The sequence below is a fragment of the Myodes glareolus genome, chromosome 9, assembly GCF_982192425.1.
Source record: "Myodes glareolus chromosome 9, mMyoGla1.1, whole genome shotgun sequence".
Taxonomy (NCBI): Eukaryota; Metazoa; Chordata; class Mammalia; order Rodentia; family Cricetidae; genus Myodes; species Myodes glareolus.
In genome coordinates this window covers 96,814,703-96,834,932 of record NC_142034.1, presented here as the reverse complement: position 1 = coordinate 96,834,932, position 20,230 = coordinate 96,814,703, and the positions used below count along the sequence as shown (strand labels likewise).

Here is a 20,230-nt window from a genome sequence, read left to right as displayed (position 1 = left end):
AAAAAGAAAGAAAGCAGTGTCTGGAGAGAGAGTGGCTGTGGGCTTTTTGAGAGGAGTGCTAGTGAGCTCTCATTCCCCTTTACCTCACTTACAGCTCTTAAGGGAGCAGACCCAGTTCGGTAATAGAGTGGTTTCTTCTTTCTGCACACTCTGTGGTGGGGGAAGGTCTTTCATTGGAGGTTATGATTTTTTTTTCATTCTCTTTGATATTTTAACTATGGTTATTTATTTTTTTTTTGGTTTTTTGGTTTTTTTTTTTTTTACTAGTAAAAATTGTCACGTGGTGGACAAAGCATTTTCCTCTTAATTTGTAACTGTCATTACAGATTGAGTCCTGTGACCTGGTAAACAACTAATACTGAAAATAAAACCAAAGGTATAAACTATGGGTAGGGTCTTGTATTCTGGGGATCGAATGTTGTTTGTAGAGCATGACTTAGCCACAGTTGACCTTTTCATGAAGCTTCCTCAGGGACCATTCAGATAAAAGGAATAGAAACCAGTGTCGTAGTTCTTATGATGGCCTTCTCTGTAAGAAACTATTCAATTTTATTAAATTATTTATTTTTGTTTGTTTGAAACAGGGTCTTTAGTAGCCTAGGCTTGTCTCAAACTCACTGTGTAGCTGAGTTTTATCTTGAACTTCTGATTCTTCTGCCTCCATTTGTCAAGTCCTTGGGATTACAGGCCTATGCCTGGCTACATTTTAAATTTTTGCAAAAAATTAAGTAGATGACCTCTTTTAACTAGTGGTCATTGTTTTGAACAGTGCAGCTCTAAGTTCATTTGCTTCTCACATTTGTCTAGAGTTTTCTTTAAGATATTTATGACAAAGTCCTTTTAAAGATGGAAGATACTTTGAGAAATACTCATGGCTTAGGTTGCTTTTCCAGAGTTATTACTTGGTAAGACTTCTGCTCTTCCTTTTAGGGATTAAAGAATAATACAGTTTTTGAAAAATTGACCACTTCCAGAATAATTGAGAGAAGAAGTATTGCAGTTTGGGTTTTTTTTTTTTTTTTTGCAAGTTTACATAAAGTTTTTAGATCACAACTTGTATCTGTGGAATAGGCTTCTTTTAGCTTAGCCCCACTTTGGTGAGGGAAAGTACCTACCCCTTGAAAGTGTAAGAATTGGGACTAGGGATCTCTAAAAAATTCACATGCTAGGTCTTGAGTATGTATCTACATATATATTCACACCATATACAACATGGCCCATACTCGTGCACTAATACTGCAGTAATTTAAAAAACTGAATGGGTAATTAATTCATTCTGTGTTTGAAAAGAATACTTGATGAAAGCCCTTCTTCTGTTCTTGGAATCACTTTTCTTTCCCACAGCCAGTCAGTTTTGACCAGTTCTTCTCTCTCATTTTAGAGCTATACTGTGCACCCATAAGCAAATGTGGGTTCTTTACACACTACCCAAAGTGGCTCCTTTGTACATGCTGACCTATTGTAAGTGCATTTTGGACTGATGGATATCTTAGAATAATAGGAAGTATTAATATTACATGAGTAGGGCTCATTCTGTCTTCTTTTTTTAAAAGTTTTTTTTATTATTTTTAAAATAATATGTGTATGTAGGGGGATGTGCATATGAGTGCTACTGCCCAGAGGACAAGGTCTATGGATCCCATTGGTGCTGTAGTTAGAGGTGGCTGTTAGCTGCCTAACTTGGGTGCTGGAAACTTTACTTGGGTCCTCTGCAAGAGCAGTGCATGCTCTTAACTGTTGAGCCATCTCTCAGCTCTCTTTCCCTTTTTAAGGTTTATTTTATTTTTATTTATATGTGTATATGGGTGCCTGAGGAGACTAGAAAAGGGTGGTGGATTTCTTGGAGCTGGGCTGTGAGCTACTTGACATTGGTGAACTTGGGTCCTCTGCAAGAGCTATAAGTAAGTACTGCTGAACCATCTTTTCAGCCCCCTCAATTCTGTTGTCTTAATTTAATAATGAAGTTTTGGTGCTATGCTTAGATAAATATCAATAATTTTAGTCTTTGCACTCTTAAATAGGAAGAACTGAAGTTTTAAGAAATTTCTTACCATCTCAGATATTAGGCATGTTACTGATATTAAAATGCATGTCATTTAGCCGGCATGCTCATGTTCTGTTTATGGTTTTTGGTTCCTAGAAAAGATTTTAAAACCTTTGGCTTTTGTTGCCTGCTTTATTAGGTGATGGATTAATTGTAGCTTAATAGCCACCTACACTAAACAGAGTAAAAATCAATTTCTTACTTGGTTCTCCTGAGAATACATTGGGTCTTTTAATTAATTTTGAGATCATGAAAGACTGAAAATGACTCAGAAGTAGGAAAGGGTTAAATTATAGGGGTTCTCTGGAGTATAGTTGAGCCCCTTGTCCTTCCAGGTGTGCTGGAGAGGACAGGTTACTGCAGAAAGGGGTGGATAATGCAGGAGGCAGCAATGTTTGAAAGTCATTAAATAAAAAGACAAAGATGAAAATTAAGAGTCTTTTTAGGGATAAAAGATATATGAACATGTGTGCAGTTTAAGCAGTCTCTAGAAATTGTTTGCAGAAAATTGAAACAGATTTCTGAGGTCTTTTCTCTTTCATTTTATATTCTTCTAAGTGCTTTTAAAAATAAACCAAAACCAGAGTTTGCTCTGTACCTTAGTGGTAGAGCACTGGTCAAGCATGTGCAAGGTCCTGGGATTGGCCCTCAGCACTATAAACAGAAATGGAAGCTTTGCTTTTAAAAAATAAAACAAAAAAAAAAATGAAAAACTAGTTAAAAACATAAGTTCAGATCAAAACATCTTTTGTTACTTGATGAATTCATTGGTTTCATTCCAGTAGACTGAGCCCAGGGCCTTGTGTAGATCAGGTACTGTACCACTGAACTACATCTGTATTTCAAAACATTCACTTCCTTAAAACAAAACAAAATCTCCACATGGGTCAGTGAGATGGCTCAGTAAGTAGAGGTTCCTGCTGCTAAGCCTGTCAACCTGGGTTTGATCCTTAAGATCTACATGGAAGGAGAGAACCTGAAATCGAATCAGTATTAGCTTAAAATATTTTGTTTTCACATGGGTTTAAAATGATGGGAAAGGGGGGAAAACTACTTTAAAGATGGACTGTTTTTTTTTTCTTTTTCTAAAGAAACATGACAATCTACATGTAACATTTTGTATCTAAAGTACAGAACTATAAAAATTGCTTGTGTCCAGAAATCTGACATTATTTTAAAAAAAAATCAGACATTGATTCTTTCCAATAATGCATCAGTCAGAAAATGTTAATACAAAGACTATACAAAATGGAGATTGTAGCAGAGCAAGTGACAACCAAACCTATTGGCAGAGCACAATCATATCTTATCTCTGCCCCACATCTAAAAGATTCTCCTAACTGCAAATACCAAAATATGCGTATGTGGATTTATTTTTTTATTTTTACTGATTAATGTATTTTGTGAGTACATGTATGTGTGTGTATATATATGCATGTAGGTGCATGTGTGGTGGTCTGAGGACAACTTACAGCAGTTGGTTCTCTCCTCCAAAAGCATATATGCTAGAGAAGTCTTAAAAGTACAACACATATGTGCTCAGTGTAAATGTCTCAAAGTGGCTTATATTTATTTGTTAACATAGTCTAGTAATTAATAATATTTTTTCTTTTTAGTTTTTTAGATAGACGGTTTTATTATGTTGCTCAGGCTGTCTTTGAACTTTTGGTGCTTCAGCCTCTAATGCCGAAATATTATGGGCATTAGCTAACACACATGACTCAATACTCAGGTGCTTCAGCTGACAGTTCTCCATTTTTTTATGCCTCTTAATTTTTTTGGATTTTTTGGGGGGTGGGTGGGACTTTTTTGAGACACAAGCTGGTCTAGAACTTGTAACAGTCCTCTTACCTCAACCTCCCAGGTGCTGGGATTACAGTCTTAAGACACCACACCCAATAATAATTTCTTATGTATATATTTACCCATTTGTTATTGCTGTTAATATTTAGTATTGGGAATTGATCCCAAGGCCTTTCATAAACTAGGCAAAGTCTCTATACCACAGAGACATCCCCTGTGTTTAATGGATTATTTTTAAACCTAATGTATTGATTTCCTGTTTTGGACACTTAATAGCCCATATATATTTCTAAATTTGTTTGATTTCCAGAATATGTGCTTTGTCCTTTACTCCTTATTTGGTGCTGCTACCTGCTTGTTCTGTAACTCAAAGCTGTTGGCCCACTTAGCCCATTGGTGTCTGCTTGTTATGTTGATATGTGACTGCAGAGTCTGACATGACCTGGTCTCATTACTTGCTTCTTGGTCCAGTTCTGGCTGAGTACCCACATTCCTTTTCTTCCAGCACTGTTCTTGATCGGATAATCCTCTCCCTAGCAACTGGTTGAGTTGTAGCATGGGTAGGCAGCTGGTCGCATCCTCCTGGGGTCTGAATCCCTTTCAGCCATGCTGACAGAAAACAATGAACCCCTTCTTTCTACCCTTGCCCCAGACAATCATGGTAACGAATAGGGGCTTCTAGGTTATACACGATAGATCTGGGGGCCTGCTCCTGTGACAGCAGCCTCCTGTACCATCCTTGTATTTATGAAGGTTTTTCTCTATTCTGCAGGGCTGAGGGCTGAGGTAGTGAACACACTGATGAAACAAACTTAAGCTGCTTTAGTAATCTGGGGATGGCATTTCCCTTTGACTATTAAGTGTACAGAATTAACATAGCTGGTGACTGTGTTCCTAGGACTCAATGGTTTAGGACAGGATAAAGAACACTCAGGTAAGTTGGTCTTGGGTTAAGTTTTGATTTGTTTTGTTCAAGTTCTTGTTAAATAGCCCAGTCTGGTCTAGAACTGAAGATTCTCTTGCTTCTATCTCCTTAGAGTGCTGCATTGTGGGCTTGTGTTACTGTCATACCTTGCTTGTCTTGAATTCCTTAAGTGGAAGTTAAAAAGTGTTCAGTGAAACAAGCTTTCTGCTATCTAGTGCATAGTGGTCATGAAGTGTGTCTGCAGAAACAATAAAGTGCTCACGTTTTAGTGGAATCGTATGAAATAGAGTTTATCTTTTTCAGGTCAGATAATTCTTGAAAATTGTATAAGTGTGATTTTCTTTTTTCCTTTTATTTTTTATTTATTTTGAAACAGGGTATTATTTTTTAACCCAGGCTATCCTGGGACTTTCAGTGTAACCCGGACTGGCCTTAGCCTTGTTGGTAAGCTTCAGCCTCCCAGCTGGGATTTTAGCTATTAATCACTGTACCTGACCTTAAAGTGCATTAAAAATAATTTTTTACTTTATTTATCTGTTTATTGTGTATGTGTTTCTATCATGTGGGTTCTGGGGAGCAAATTCAGTTTGTCAGGGTTGGCAGCAAACATTTTTACCCAATGAACCATTTTGGCAACACCCTTAAATACTTTTTTTTTTTGGACTGGATTTTTCTGTAGCTTTCGTACCTGTCCTGGAACTAGCTCTTGCAGGCCAGGCTGGCCCCGAACTCACAGAGATCCATCTGCCTCTGCCTTCTAAGTGCTGGAAATTAAAGGCGTGTGCCACCACCACTCAGCTAAAAGTACATTTCTAAAGTTAGATATTTCTCTTTGATCTACATGATACTTTCTAAGGTTCTGCAGTTTTATTCAGTGGGTTTCAGTAAATACCTTGCTTGGTTTCCTTTTGTTTACTTCAAATAGTGCAGTGTGTCTAATGTAAATATTTTAAGTGCTTACTAGGCAGGTTTTTGCCTCAGAATGCCTCTGGATGGATGCTCCTGTAACATGACTTATTCAAGACTGAGATAAACCTGGCCAGTTCATTCTGCAAAGAGGAACAGATGACTTCTTCTCCACTTTAGGGGAGGGCTGGAGGAGAGATGAATTTTTTTTTTTTTTTACACAGATCACTATTCAGAATAAAAAGCTGGGCATGGTGGTGCATGTCTTTATTTAATGCCAGCACTTGGGAGGCAGAGAACATGAATATCTGTGAGTTCAAGGACAGCCTGATCTACATAGTGAGTTTTAGGACAGATTCAGAATTCTGCTTATTCAGAATATTGTGAGACCCTGTCTTAAAACAAAAAACCCCCAAAAAACTAAAAAGCAAACACTCCCCCCCCAAAAAAAAACAACAAACCAAATAAACCAGAATGAATTAAAATATGAGTATTCTGTAGTAATTGTATGGTAGCATGTCTGCATAAAAGAAGCCAGAAATATACAAGATTTTAGAGAGATTTGCTTTATATGTCCTAACAGTCACTGGGGGAAAAGTTCAGTATCTTTTGGGAACTTGTATAATTGCATGGATAAATGTTCACTGGCGTAGTTGCTAATAAAACTGCTCTTTCTCCTTTCTCCTCACTCTGTCATTGGAGAACTAGTTCATTATATATTTTTATAATTGCTACAGATTTCCAAGGCTAAGGAAGCTTTATTTCTTCCAAAATGGGCTTAAGTCATTCATGCTGAGGCTTTCAAGGCTGAGCTATAGAGAACATAGTAGTACCTAGGTCCTACAGCATGGGTGTGATAATCATTGTCTTAAGTTGAGCTCTCAGCTTTTGAGTGACTGTGACAATAATAATGTTTATTGAGCTCTTATTATATGCCAGACTTGATGTATATAGTTTATTGTTGAGTTCCCTCAGCTATGATCCTTTGGATAGTCTGCCTGTAAGGTCAGAAAGAGCAATGGTAATGACAGTTGTGATTTGAACTTACACATAATTAAAAATTAAACCCAGCATTTGTTTCTCCCAATACCGTTTCTTCCTCTATGGCTAGCCTTTGTGTCAGCGTCAGGATCTGGTCTTATGAATGCTGAGGTGTAGCCATAGAGTGAAGGATTCTAGGACGCCAGAATCTCCCTTGCAATGTAAGAAGTGGAAAGAGAAAGATTAGTCAAAAAACGTAACATTCCAAGAGAATTTATTAGTTTTTGTTCTGTTTTTAAATTGTAGCAATAAATGTTACGGCTATTGTTTTATATATTCGACAAGATAAGAAGCTGCTAAAATTGGCTTTGTGTAATTGATGCACTTATACTGTTTATTGAATACCTGTTACTGGCATTTTATGCTAAGGCACTAAATTGACAGTAGTGAGCCAGACATACAGCTTCTCAATGCTTTCACAGATCTTGTACCCGCCTGAGTAACAAAGTGAAGTTGGTAGTATAACTTTTACAACTTGTTTGATATGTCAGTAGAGCACAAGAATTCATTTTGTTCTAGAATTCATTGTGGCTAGTAGAAGGTACGATAAAATGGTTTGTCAGCATGCTTTGTACAGATGCCAGTTCTGTCAGTACAGAGAATTGGAGCCTCTAAATGTAAAAGATTTTAAGATAGTACTTTATTTTTGATTTTTTAAGTTTGTATTATGTTTGTGTATGTGTGTAAAGGCCAGAGGTTGCCTACAGGTGTAACATGAAGGCCGACTCATTGGTGTATCTGTCCCGCCTGGAACCCCGCAGCTGGCATACCCCAAAGAAAATCATACAGAGGACTCCATAAGATTATAAAACTGATTGGCCCATTAGCTCAGGCTTCTTGTTAGCTATTGTAGTTTATATTAACCCATTATTCTGATCTATGTTATATTATGTTAGCCATATGGCTTGGTACGTTTTCAGCTGTCAGCTCACATGTTGCTTCTTGGGTGGTCTGGGCAGGAATGGCGGAGGGAGCTTCCTACTTCCCAGAATTCTCCTGTTCTCATTGCATCACCTCTACTTCCTGTCTGGTTTTCCCACCTATACTTCCTGCCTGGCCAATCAGCATTTATTTAAAATATGATTGACAGATTACAGACAATTCTCTCCCACCATTCAGGTATCATGCTTCAGGAGCTCTGTGCTCCATGTTTTTGAAGATAGGGACTTTCTTTAGGCTCACTGACTTTCTTTAGGCTGGCTGGCCAGTGAACCCCAGATATCTGCCTGTGTTTCCCCAGTGCTAGGATTACTAGTACCCAGCACTATACCTTCCTTTTTAAACAACAACAACAACAAACCCCAAAAAACTTGAGTGCTAGGATTTGAACTTTTTAAAAAATATTTATTTATTTATTATGTATCTAATATTCTGTCTGCGTTTATGCCTGCAGGCCAGAAGAGGGCACCAGACCTCATTACAGATGGTTGTGAGCCACCATGTGGTTGCTGGGAATTGAACTCAGGACCTTTGGAAGAGCAGGCAATGCTCTTAACCGCTGAGCCATCTCTCCAACCCCTTGAACTTTTATAATTATCTGGCAAGTACTTTGTTGCTGAGCCATCTCCTTAATTTTTATTTATTATTTAATTTTTTTTTGAGTTTTTGCAACAGTGTTTCAACAGAGTTGTCTGGCTTTGAACTCTTAATCTTCCTGTCTTCACCTCCCAGGTGCAGGAATTATGTATGCCGTGCTTGTCAAGAAAAGAGGGTATTTTAGAAAATCCAAAGAAGGTGTGTTTTGTGTGTGATTTGTTGACTGGTGCATATGAAACCCCTGTCAGATATTATTGGCTGCGCACATTGATCAACCACTTACTTGCTTTTTGTTGTTTGTTTGGGGTTCTAAGAATTTTACCCAGGACCTTGAATATGCTAGGCAGGTGTTCTACAGTTGAGCCTTAAGTTTTCCCCATTTTATTATTTTTAAGTTTTGGTAAATTGCCCAGGCTGGTGTTGAGTTTTTTATTCTGTCTCAGTCTCCTGAAAAACTTGGATTACAGTTGTATATTTCTACACCTGGGACTTTTTAAGAATAGTCTTGATGTTTGGTAATTCTCTGGGCTGTGCATTCCAAGTGACTAAGACTACAGTCACAGGTCTTTGTGCTTGGTTAATCCTGGTGGTTGACTGTGTAAAATGATCTGCTCCCCCCTCTCCCCCTTAGTATCTGTATTAGTATTAGTATTAGTATTAGTATTAGTATTAGTATTAGTATTAGTATTAGTAGTTCATTGTTAAATTTGAGATACTGATGTTTCTATCTTGGTGTCTTCCTTTTCTTCCTTCACTCCTTTTCTCCTCCCCTTCCCTCTTACTTTCTCCTCCTCTTTCCCCTCTCCTCCCTCCCCCCCTTAATATTTCTCCTATTCTTCCTCTCTAGCCAGATCTAGATTTTTGTTTTGACTCTTCTGTGTAGAATCTTGCTCTTTAGCCCAGGCTATTCTGGAGCTTGCAACCTTGCATCAGCCTCGAGTGCTGGAATTACAGATGTGTACCCACCTCTTCTGGCTCACAGCTCATGTAGGGTACCGTTTATCTTTGAGCACTCAGAAGTGGTTGGTTGGTACCTGAGCAAGTTTTGCAAATTGTTGATTTGGGTTTCTCAGCTAACAGTGAAGCATCCTTTGTCTTCTGTCTTAAGTTCTTACACTTTTCTTTTTCCACATTTTTACCTCCTTGACTTCACAGTGGTTCAGTGGAAATGGGAAACTCATTTTCTAGCATATCAGCTTATTTAAAAATATGGATTTCGGGTAGGTAGACAGGAAACCTCAGCATTGGGAAGAAACATTCTTGTCTCAAGCCAGGAACTGTGATAGGAGGTGTTGGTATTTGATGTGTGACCTTGACTTCTATTGCTAAAGGCAAAGGCCCTTGATGGGCCTGTCTGCAACTTCAGCTTTGTATTTTCCCAGGGCTCTGGAGTTTGGCAGAGAAAAAGAGACTGCATGGGCTTTGAAGTGGTCGCTCTGAGCTGACCGTGAGGGACTTCAGATGGGTTAGATTATTGTTACTCAACACACTGTTGTGTTTCTATGGTGTACAGAAAGCCTAGGTGTGCTATGTCATGGTGTCCTGGCTTGTTGTCTTCCCTTGCTTTTGAGTTTTTATATTAGAGAATAGGAAAACGTGGTGAGAACAGGAGTGATGGTTTGTTTGCAGACCATCTGTCTTTTAAAAGAGCCACACCCTGAGCTTGGTGTGGTGTCTACCCAGTATATGGGAGGCTAAGACAGGCACATCTCTGTGAGTTAAGGTTATCCTGGTTGACACATCTAGTTGTGAGTTCCAGGTGAGCCAGGACTACACAGTGAGAAACTGTCTTAAAAACAAACAACAAAAACCAAACACAAACAAAACAAACAAGCAAACAGAAAAAGCAGCACCTAGGACATTTGGTTGTACTGGTTTCATGTATTTGTACTGGTAGATGAGGATGTAACAGGTGAACAGTTGATCAACTGGAGCTGCACCCAAACAGCTGTTAAGTGTTGAATGGATGAGAAAAGTGATCAGGAAAGACAAAAGGTAACAAATTAGTAAAAGCTGAAATCAAAGTAATTATCATGGAAAACACCCTGTTGACAATTATAAAAGTGCTTGTGCATTTGATAAGAAGTAGAATACTATGTAAATGAAAACTGGTCTGATTGTTGAGTAGTAGAGTGGTGGGCAAATATTAAAGGTAAGTGGTCAAGTATTTATTTGTTTACTTTTTAGACAGGGCTTTGCTGCCTCTGCCTCCTGCATGTGGTATATTAAAGTGTGTGTCACCATACCTCGTTGTCTTCAGGTTATTATAGATTAACCTCTATCTGTGGCACAGAATGTCCTAGTCCAACTTTTATCATCATATAAGTCTTCCATGTGATTATCTCTACTTTGTGGGTATGAGTTTTAAGATGAAGAAGAGTAGTTTGCCTGAAGGACATGTGGCCAGGTGTTAAGTGGGGAATCTGAATTCCTGGGTTCCCCCTTTCCATTGTCCTCATCAAGAAGGGGTCCTGATACGGCCCGGTGAATTTAACCTAAACATTTTCTTGAGATGCTTAAAAGAGTCCACAGGGAGATTCTTAGGTTTTATTTGCTGTTTCGGTGTCTGACATGGTCTCCTCATTCTATCCCAGGCAGATAGGAAGGAAACCAGATTTTGGCATACTTGACTTACTGGTTTGGATAAAGTTTCCTGTTCTCGCTCAAGGATTGAGGAGAACTACATTGAAAACAGGAGGCTTCACACGCTTTTAACCCCAGCACTGGGGCGGGCGGGCGGGGGGGGGGCAGGTGAGTTTGAAGCCAGTGTGGACTACAGAGCTAGTTACACGACAGACTTCAAAGCTACAGAGAGAAACCCTGTATCGAAAAACCAAAAAGAAAAAAACAAAGTTCTGACTAGTCAAGAGAAGCTTCTGGGTTGTCTGCCCTTCCAGAATCAGATTCCCTTCTTGAAATTTACAATCCAGTGATCCTGAAGAGGCAGCCATATGAAGGACCTTCTGCAAAACAATTGACTGGAGAGATAGATAGCTAAGTTAAGAATGAGTACTGCTTTTACAGAGGAGTTGGATTCCAAACACCCATTTCAGGTAGCTTACCACTGCCTGTTACTCCAGTTCTCGTCTAGTCCCCTGGGCACTGCACCAATGTGCACCCTTCACTCCCTGCCACACACACATAAGTAAAAATCACCGCCTTCAAAGCACTAAAAGTGTGTGTGTGTGTGTGTGTGTGTGTGTGTGTGTGTGTGTGAGAGAGAGAGAGAGAGAGAGAGAGAGAGAGAAGTGGGGAGGGAGGGATAGAGTAAATGTGTGTGAGCCAGGATGAGGTCGAGAAGCAGTCTGGAAGGTAGAACATAAAATATTGTCTATGGTAGAGAGAGTGCTTATTGTGAACTTGACCCCCTTTCCTGTAATGGAGCTCAAACTCAGGACTTTACAGATGGTATATAAAGCATTCTATCACTGAACTGCTTTCCAACAGGTATGATTTGTACCTGGCAACCTTAGTGAATCTCCAAGTTTCAGATAATTTTGTAGCTAAGAACTATGGGTGGACCCAGTAGGAAATAAGAGAATCCTCTGGGTGGTCTGCTCTTTACGTATAAGATCCTTTCTTCAAATTGACAAGCCAGTGATCCCTTAGGCACCCTGTATGAAGGACCTGCTACCAAACAAACAAACAAACAAACAAATAAATGGCAATGTTACTTACAGAAACAAGTGGCTAAGATAGATTAAGATGACAGGGATATCAGGAATTCTAAATTGACTTTTCATAAGGGAAAGGAATGTGATAAAAGGCATTATTGGAATAACCATGAAGTTTGACTAGGGTTAGTATGTTAATGTAACTCTGTTACACTTCCTGAATTTGGCAAGTGTACTGTGATTATGTATAAAAGGGTGTAATGCTTTTAGGCAATACACACCAAAGTCCTGAGAAGAAAATGAATTTTTTTATTCACATGAGTACTGCAAAACCCATGTGCATCTGTGTTTATTCTGTATGTTGTACCTCATTTAGTATAGTCATGTGGGAAGCTATAGCATTGTGTTAGAATTGACTTGCTAGACTAGTAGATTCAGAGAATGTTGGGGGGGGGGTCAAAGAAGGACTTGGCAGTTCTTCAGGGATAACCTAAGGAAGTCTGTGTAGTACTGTTGAATATCTGAGTGGAGCTGGAGTGTGGTTTTCATCCAAGAGAGAATACAGAAGGATTATACACACCACAGCTCTAACTTGTGTTAATGGCTAAAAAAGTGTGTACCCAGAGGTACCAGCTGAAACATCTGAATTAGAAGTCAAGGTTAATGTTTTTATCTCTACAAAGTATATTTTCTCATAAAACAAGACACTTGAAGGTAGGAAGGTTCCAGGCTGGATAATTTAGCGGTTTAGACTTTACCAATTTAGTTGTTAAAAATGCTTATTTTATTTCTTAATTATATGTAGGTGTGTGTGTGTGTGTGTACGCGCGTGCACGTGTGTGTGTGTGAGTACTCCTGTGGAGGCCGAATGCATTAGATCCCCTTGGAGCTAGAATTACAGACTCTTGTGAGCTGTCCGACATGGATTCTGGTACCTAAATTAAGGGTCCTGAAAGACCAGTCTTTCTACTGTGCTCCATCAATTTAATTTCTGTGCTCCAGCTCCATCAGTTAAATTTCTACCAATTTAGATGCTGCCTTTCTTTTTCCTTTTTTTCCTCCCTGTGTCCATCCAGTGTGGATGGGTGGTGGTGACTTTTTTCCTGGTTGCAAGATGGTTTTAATAGGCTCATGAAGAAATCTAGTGATGAAAAGGGAGACTTTTTTTTTTTTGAGTAACTCTTGCTAATAAGAAGGAAAACCTTTAACAGATTATTTTGGCTAACAAGCTTTGGTGGGATTGTGTCTCCTGCACTAGAATGTGGCCCTGGTGCTTTTCTTATCCAGCCAGTTTTCTTCCTATGGCCAGGGAAGATGCTACCCTTACTCAGGATGCTCCCAGCTAGCCACTTCAGAGCTTCATGGGTTTGTCTACAGTGAAAGGTGATTGTGGTAGGAGAGGATTGGGCAGCTAGAATGTATGGTCTGCTACTCTGGCTTAACGTTCTTAAATTTCTAAAGGATAGCAGGTGGCAGTTTTTTAAAAAAGAAAGCCTCCCATACTCAACATTGCATTCACTGCCTCAGTAGTTTTATTTTTGACTAGTTACATTCCAGCCATTGTTCTAATTTACATGTGTACCATTTGTATGTTTTTTCCATTTTCACGCTTTTCCATAATGTACATATATATTCTTACATTTCTTACTATAGAAATGTAATTACTATATATAGTAATTATATATAATGTAATTACTAATAATTACTATATCATAATTACTTAAAACATTTTGTAATGTACAGCTGTTTATTAAGCTTTGTAATAGTAATTGTTTGTTTGTTTTTGAGACAGGATTTCTCTGTAGCTCTAGCTGTCCTGGAACTTGAGGACAGCCTCCCAAAGAACTTGAGATCTGCCTCCCAAAGTGCTGGGATTAAAGGTGTCTGCCACCACCTATCCGACTAGAATAGCAAATTCTTGTTAAGTTATTATTACCCACAGACCTCAGTGATTTCCATTCATTAATTCATCTAGTACCCAGAACACCCCTACTAGTGTAGGAGTCATTATTGCTCTGTCTTCTAGATAAGGAGAGTATGAAGTACAGACAGAGTAAGATACCCAAAGTTGTACGGTTGGCATGGAGCGCTAGTGTAGAAGACTTGGGATTCTGGTACAGGGAGTCTCATCTGTTGAATCTCATTAGGTTGAATTGCCTTTGGGTGCTATTTTTTGGTTTCTTTTTCTCTTCCTGTTACAAATAGCATTGTGGTGACCATAGTTTGCACACTTCGTTCTTTGCACATGCATAGACAGACAGCTAAAGAACACACTGGAGGTTGGGGAATGAAGGAACAGAGGTGATACACATAAGATTACACTGCAGAGGAGGGTTACTTCGAAAGGAGCCAAGAAAAGGAAATTTCTTGTATTTTAGTTTGTTTACTGACCTGTTTAATGTTTTATCTTTTTTTGGATGGTTGCCTTGTTTACGTGCCTTGCCCATTTATACCAGGAGTCATTGTGCTCCCCATTTTCCTGTGTGATCATCTTTCTCATGTAGTGCAAGGATAACTAAGTTTGACTGTTGTAGCCACTTTTTAATTTCTCTATTTTTTTTTTTTAATTTGGTTTTTGTTTTTCAAGACAGGGTTTCTCTGTAGCTTTGGAGCCTGTCCTGGAACTAGCTCTTGTAGACCAGGCTGGCCTCAAACTCAAAAAGATCTGCCTGCCTCTGCCTCCCGAGTGCTGGGATTAAAGGCGTGCGCCACCACCGCCCAGCTCTGTTTCTGTCTTTTTATACATGTATTTTCAACCCTTTGAAAAACTAAAAATTTTTAAAATAGTTTAAATATGTTTCAAATATGCAGTTGTTTAGGTTGAGTTTAATTTCCCCTAAATTGATCCTTATAGAATTCATATCTAGTTATTTATTTATTTATTTTGCACATCCCTTATTTATTTATGAGGGAGGGTTTCTCTGTATAGCTCTGGCTGTCCTGGAACTTACTTTGTATACTAGACTGGCCTCAAACTCACAGAGATCCACCTGCCTTTACCTCCTGAGTGCTGGGATTAAAGGCATATGCCACCACCGCCCATCTTCAATTTACTTTCTAGTTTTTAATACATGACTTCATGTAGCTTAAGATTGCTTTGAACTCTATATATTTATAATTACCAAGATTGACTTTGAACTTCTGATTCTCCCATTTCCACTTGTCAAGTGCTGGGATTACCTGTATGTATCACCTCATCTGGTTTCATGCATTCTTAAAAGCATTTTAACATTTTAATTTAGTAAATTTTTAAAAATTTGTTATTATTCTTTAATTTGTATATCTGAGTTTTCCTTTGTACCATACTGTTTAATTACTGTTTTGGGATTTGATTTTTAGAAAAGAACTGGCCCTTCCTCATAATTGTTTGATGATCCCTTTTTCTGAATTTGAAAAAAAAATTTTTTTTTCTTTTTTTTTTTTACTCTTCAGATTGGTTTGATAAATACTCTTGATGCGCTCACTAGTGGTCTGTGTGAAACACTCCATTAGATTAAGATCATAGTAACATGTCAGTTGGAGAACTGTTACATTTTGTTAGATTCTCATTTCCATTTCTGTTTAATTTCTAGATTTTGGATCATTGTTTGACTTGGAAAATGATCTTCCTGATGAGCTGATCCCTAATGGAGAATTAAGCCTTTTAAACAGTGGGAGCCTTGTTCCAGATGCTGCATCCAAACATAAACAACTGTCGGAGCTTCTTAGAGGAGGCAGTGGCTCTAGCATCAACCCAGGGATAGGAAATGTGAGTGCCAGCAGCCCTGTACAACAGGGCCTTGGTGGCCAGGCTCAGGGGCAGCCGAACAGTACAAACATGGCCAGCCTGGGTGCCATGGGCAAGAGCCCTCTGAACCAGGGAGACTCATCAACTCCTAGCCTGCCCAAACAGACCGCCAGCACCTCTGGGCCCACCCCCCCTGCCTCCCAAGCACTGAATCCGCAAGCACAAAAGCAAGTGGGGCTGGTGACCAGTAGCCCTGCCACATCACAGACTGGACCTGGGATCTGCATGAATGCTAACTTCAACCAGACCCACCCAGGACTTCTCAATAGTAACTCTGGCCATAGCTTAATGAATCAGGCTCAACAAGGGCAGGCTCAAGTCATGAATGGATCTCTTGGGGCTGCTGGAAGAGGAAGAGGAGCTGGAATGCCCTACCCTGCTCCAACCATGCAGGGGACCACAAGCAGTGTGCTGGCTGAGACCTTGACACAGGTTTCCCCACAAATGGCCAGCCATGCTGGACTGAATACGGCGCAGGCAGGAGGCATGACCAAGGTAAGTTAGCTGAAGTGTTTGAATGCTTCTTGACTGATGGTGGGCATGTAACATGGCAGCATGGGGCTATGTGACTCCTTTTTATCCCTTCTGTTGAGAGTTGCACATGTCACATGAAAGAGACAGATAATTTTTTTTCTGGAGTCCCTTTCAGATAAAAAAAAATCTTTACCTCTTGTATTTAAAATGAAAAAAATTTTTTTGAGATTGTATTTTGTTGAGTAAACCGAGACTAGCTTTGAACTTCCATGCAGCCTAGTCTGTCCTCAACTCATGAACCTCCTTCTGCAGCCTTGTAAGTGCTGAGATTACAGATGTGTGTCACTGATTGCCAATTTTTAATCTTTGAGGAAAACATGCAGAAATGGGACCACACAGTTGAAGGGCAGTTTCTGCTGAGAATCAACATATTAATGCATTGGATGATCTGATAAAGGATGCTTATTTACTCAGCTGATGAAGTACATCCTCCTGTCTGCCCTTTTCTTTACAACACTTGGCAATATGTTTATTGTCACAGTCTCCATTTTACTCATAAAGAATCTATGTTTTAAGGTGGTTAGCTCTTGCCACTGTTGATAGTGAAGAGGGACTGAGTAGATCCAGGGGGTTGTAGACCCTGTGTCCCAGCGAAAACATCAGAGCAGTGGTTCTCAAAGTAGGGGTCCTCAAATAAGCAGTACGAGCATCATCTGAGAACTTGTTGGAGAGGTTGACTCACTGAAGCCCAACACTCTGGGCTTTCAGAGCTCTCTGGATAGTTCCAAGGTTGTTCTGCATGGTCTCCATGTCTGTTCTAGAGAAAGGCCTGAGCTGGAGTTTGCAGCCAGCAGCCAGCCCTGCAACTACTGTATATAACAGGGTCTAAACTTGGAAAAGAGGGAAGGATAGTAACAAGATGTGATGCAGCTAACAGATGGAGACTGATGAGAGAAGGATACAGAGAGAGAAAAACACAGGCTAATTGCCATTGAAATACCAAACCTTTTAGAGGCTATGTGACCCAAGACTTTTGAATGGCAGCCATGCAGTTCAACAAATTCCAGGAGGACTGTTCTGTGAATTTGATTAGTCGTAAAGAAGGGCAAAGGAGAAATGCCTAGAATATAATTTTCTAGAGAGTTGAGAATATGGGCAGACTGGTGTAAATTCTTCAGGCTCTCATTGATAAGAAAATGTTTTGTTTTTTAACTTAAGAAATAAAAGTGAAGTAATTCCTAACATTAAAATTGCATTAACCTTTTTTTTTAAGTTAGTAGAGGGTGAACATAAGCTTACTTGTAGTTGTACTTGGCAGAAGTGTGTGTTGTGTGTGTGTTGTGCACTCTTTTCACAGTTGTATTACGAGGAGATTTTTGATGAGCTTCTTGCCTCTAGGTAGATCAATTATTGAACTCTTCTAATTCAGTTTAAAAAGTAATTAATTGTTTTTTTTTTAGAGAACTGGGATTATGCTTAAAATCTAGAACTGTCATAACAACAGTTGTCAAACATTTTGGTTTCAGGATTATTGAAAAGTCTTAAAAATTAGAAAGGGCCCCACTTGGTTTTTTGAGAGAGGGTCTTATTTTGTAACCATAGCTGGTCTAAACTGGCTGTGTAGAACAGGCTGACTTGTGACTGTCTTCTGCATGGGTTGGCTAAGTACTGTGATTACAGAGATTGCCATCATGCGTGCCTAAGAGTTTCTTTAAAATTAGTATTTACAAAACAATGTTTTAAGAAATTTGTTTATATATGGGTGTTTGCCTGTACGTATGTCTGTGTGTCACATGTGTACAGTGCCCATGGAGGCCAGAAGAGAGTGGTAGATCTCCCGAAACTGGAGTTAGCTGCCATGTGGTCTGGGAATCGATCCTGGGTCCTTTGCAGGAACAAGTGCTCTTAATTACAGGCATCCCTCTAGTTCCTATTTATAGAACAATGCAAGCCTTCATTTCATTAAACTTGAGGTTCCATGGTATTACATATTGCAAAAGATCTAGACAACTCTGCTCTACACTTAACAACCTCAGTTAGATATGGTTCTTTCATTCTTTATAGGACCGTAGTAGTATCTGGTTTGGTATAGGATATGCGCTCTATGGACTAGATACTTTGATTGTTTTAGTGTTTCACTGTTGCCATTGTTTTATACATAATTTTGTACATTTATATCCTTGTGCAAGTGAATAAGTGCTGTGGGATAACGCTCTTGTATACTGTAAAGATTTGTTACTAATAACTAATTTGTTTTAATAAACTTCTGATTGGCCATTAGCCAGGCAGGAAGTATAGGCGGGGCAATCAGACTAAGAGAATTCTGGGAAGAGGAAAGGCAGAGATGCAGTCACCAGCCAGACACAGAAGAAGCAAGATGAAAATGCCTTACTAGGAAAAGGTACCAAGCCATGTGTCTAGACAAGAATTACGAGTTAATTTAAGTTGTAACAGCTAGTTAATAATAAGCCTTAGCTAATAGGCCAAACAGTTTATAATTAATATAAGCCTCTGTGTTTTTGGAACTGAACTGCCATGGGACCAGGTGGGACAGAAACTTCCATCTACAAATTTTGGAAGTGTGGTTAATTTTTTTTAAGTTTATGTGTTTGTCTCATGTGTATATGCTACATGTGTGAGTCTCTGCAGAGGCATCAGATCCCCTGGAATTTGAAATATAGGCTGATGTGTGATACCTGTTGTGGGTGATGGAAACTGAACTTTAGTTCTCTGAAAGAGCAGCAATTGCTCTTACATTATTCAGCCATCTCTCCAGCCCTAGTGAGGGAATTTTTAATGAAATAATACTGATATTTAAAATAAACAACTTGTAATTCTAGCATTTACAAGGCAAGGAGGATTATTGCCAAGTTTGAGACCTCCTTGAGATAAACAGCACTTTCTCAGCTAGCCAGTACTACAAAGTGAGACCTTATTTAGAACAAAAACAAAACTTTAAAAAGAAGATAGATTTTACCAAAGATTTTGAAAAATGTTGTGCAAATTTCAGCGTTATCCATGTTGAATGAATCTATCTAAATCCTTGCTAACATTAGATGTTGTTAGATATTAGTATTCTTACACTTGTAATTCTACTCAACTTATTTTTATTATGATGTTTCCATAAATTTGCAAATTATTGTCTCATTTTTGTATGTACCTGTGTGCTGAGTGTGTGCACTTGGGTACGTGTCTGCTTGCCTGCCTAGCTAGTACTAGGGATCCAACTCTGGTATCTACATGTGTCCTACCTCTGACCTATAGCTTATTATTCTTTATTTTGAGACAGTTTCACTGTACAGTGCTAGCAGGCCTTGTATTCACTGTGAAGGCCAGCTTTGAACTCACAGAGATCTGCTTGTCTCTGTGTCTCTAGTGCTGTGATTCAAGGTGTGCACCTCCTGGCCTTAGCTTATTATTCTTTAAGTATTGAAAGTTTAAGACTTTCAGTAGACATCTTTCCCTCTTTTTATTTTATCAAATTAGTCAAAAAAGTTTACAGTATGCTTGTCACATTTTATCAAGTGTATATTTTCAGTTTGTATCTATTTTTTTCCTTTTATTGCCTTTAGATTATTTATCGCATTCAAAAGTACTTTCCCTATTCCAAACTATAGATATATTCTTTTGTGTTGGTTGTGGTGACACTTGTAGTGTTAACAGCTTGATACACAGAGGTAATAGGGTGGTTTGTGTTCCAGAGTTGGAGACCAACATGGACAATTTAATCAAGATTATCATTGTGTCTCCTTAAAAAAGTAAAAGTATTTTCTTTTTTCTCCTTATTTCTTGAATCTTGACCTCACTTTTGGTTATGGTATAGCACTTGTTTAGTAAGCATGAGGCCCAATAAACAGAGATTCACAAAAAAGTTAATTTTAACCAAAGAACAATCCAGTATTTTTTTTTCAACTGATAGTAGTTTTTAGATATTGGTAGTCCATCTTCCCTCAGTTAGTGTTTTGCATTAGTTATTAATCTTTGGCTGTGTCTGTGGCAGAAAGTCATCCTAGCTGTTCAGTCACTTTTTGTTCATGAGGGTAACGGTCAATGCACATGTGGTTCTCAGCCCTGGCCACACATTAGAATTACCTGGGGAA

At 38.9% G+C, this 20,230-nt stretch overlaps 1 protein-coding gene across 3 annotated transcripts in view; it reads left to right on the top strand.

The window, feature by feature from the left end:
* Nucleotides 1-20,230, top strand: part of Crebbp (CREB binding lysine acetyltransferase) — a 131,348-nt gene that overhangs the window by 13,592 nt on the left and 97,526 nt on the right. For all 3 annotated transcript variants that reach the window (XM_048433064.3, XM_048433062.3, XM_048433060.3), the window contains exon 2: nucleotides 15,442-16,151. In XM_048433064.3, the coding sequence (XP_048289021.3) occupies nucleotides 15,442-16,151 (710 nt within the window). The remainder of the gene's footprint in view (nucleotides 1-15,441; nucleotides 16,152-20,230) is intronic.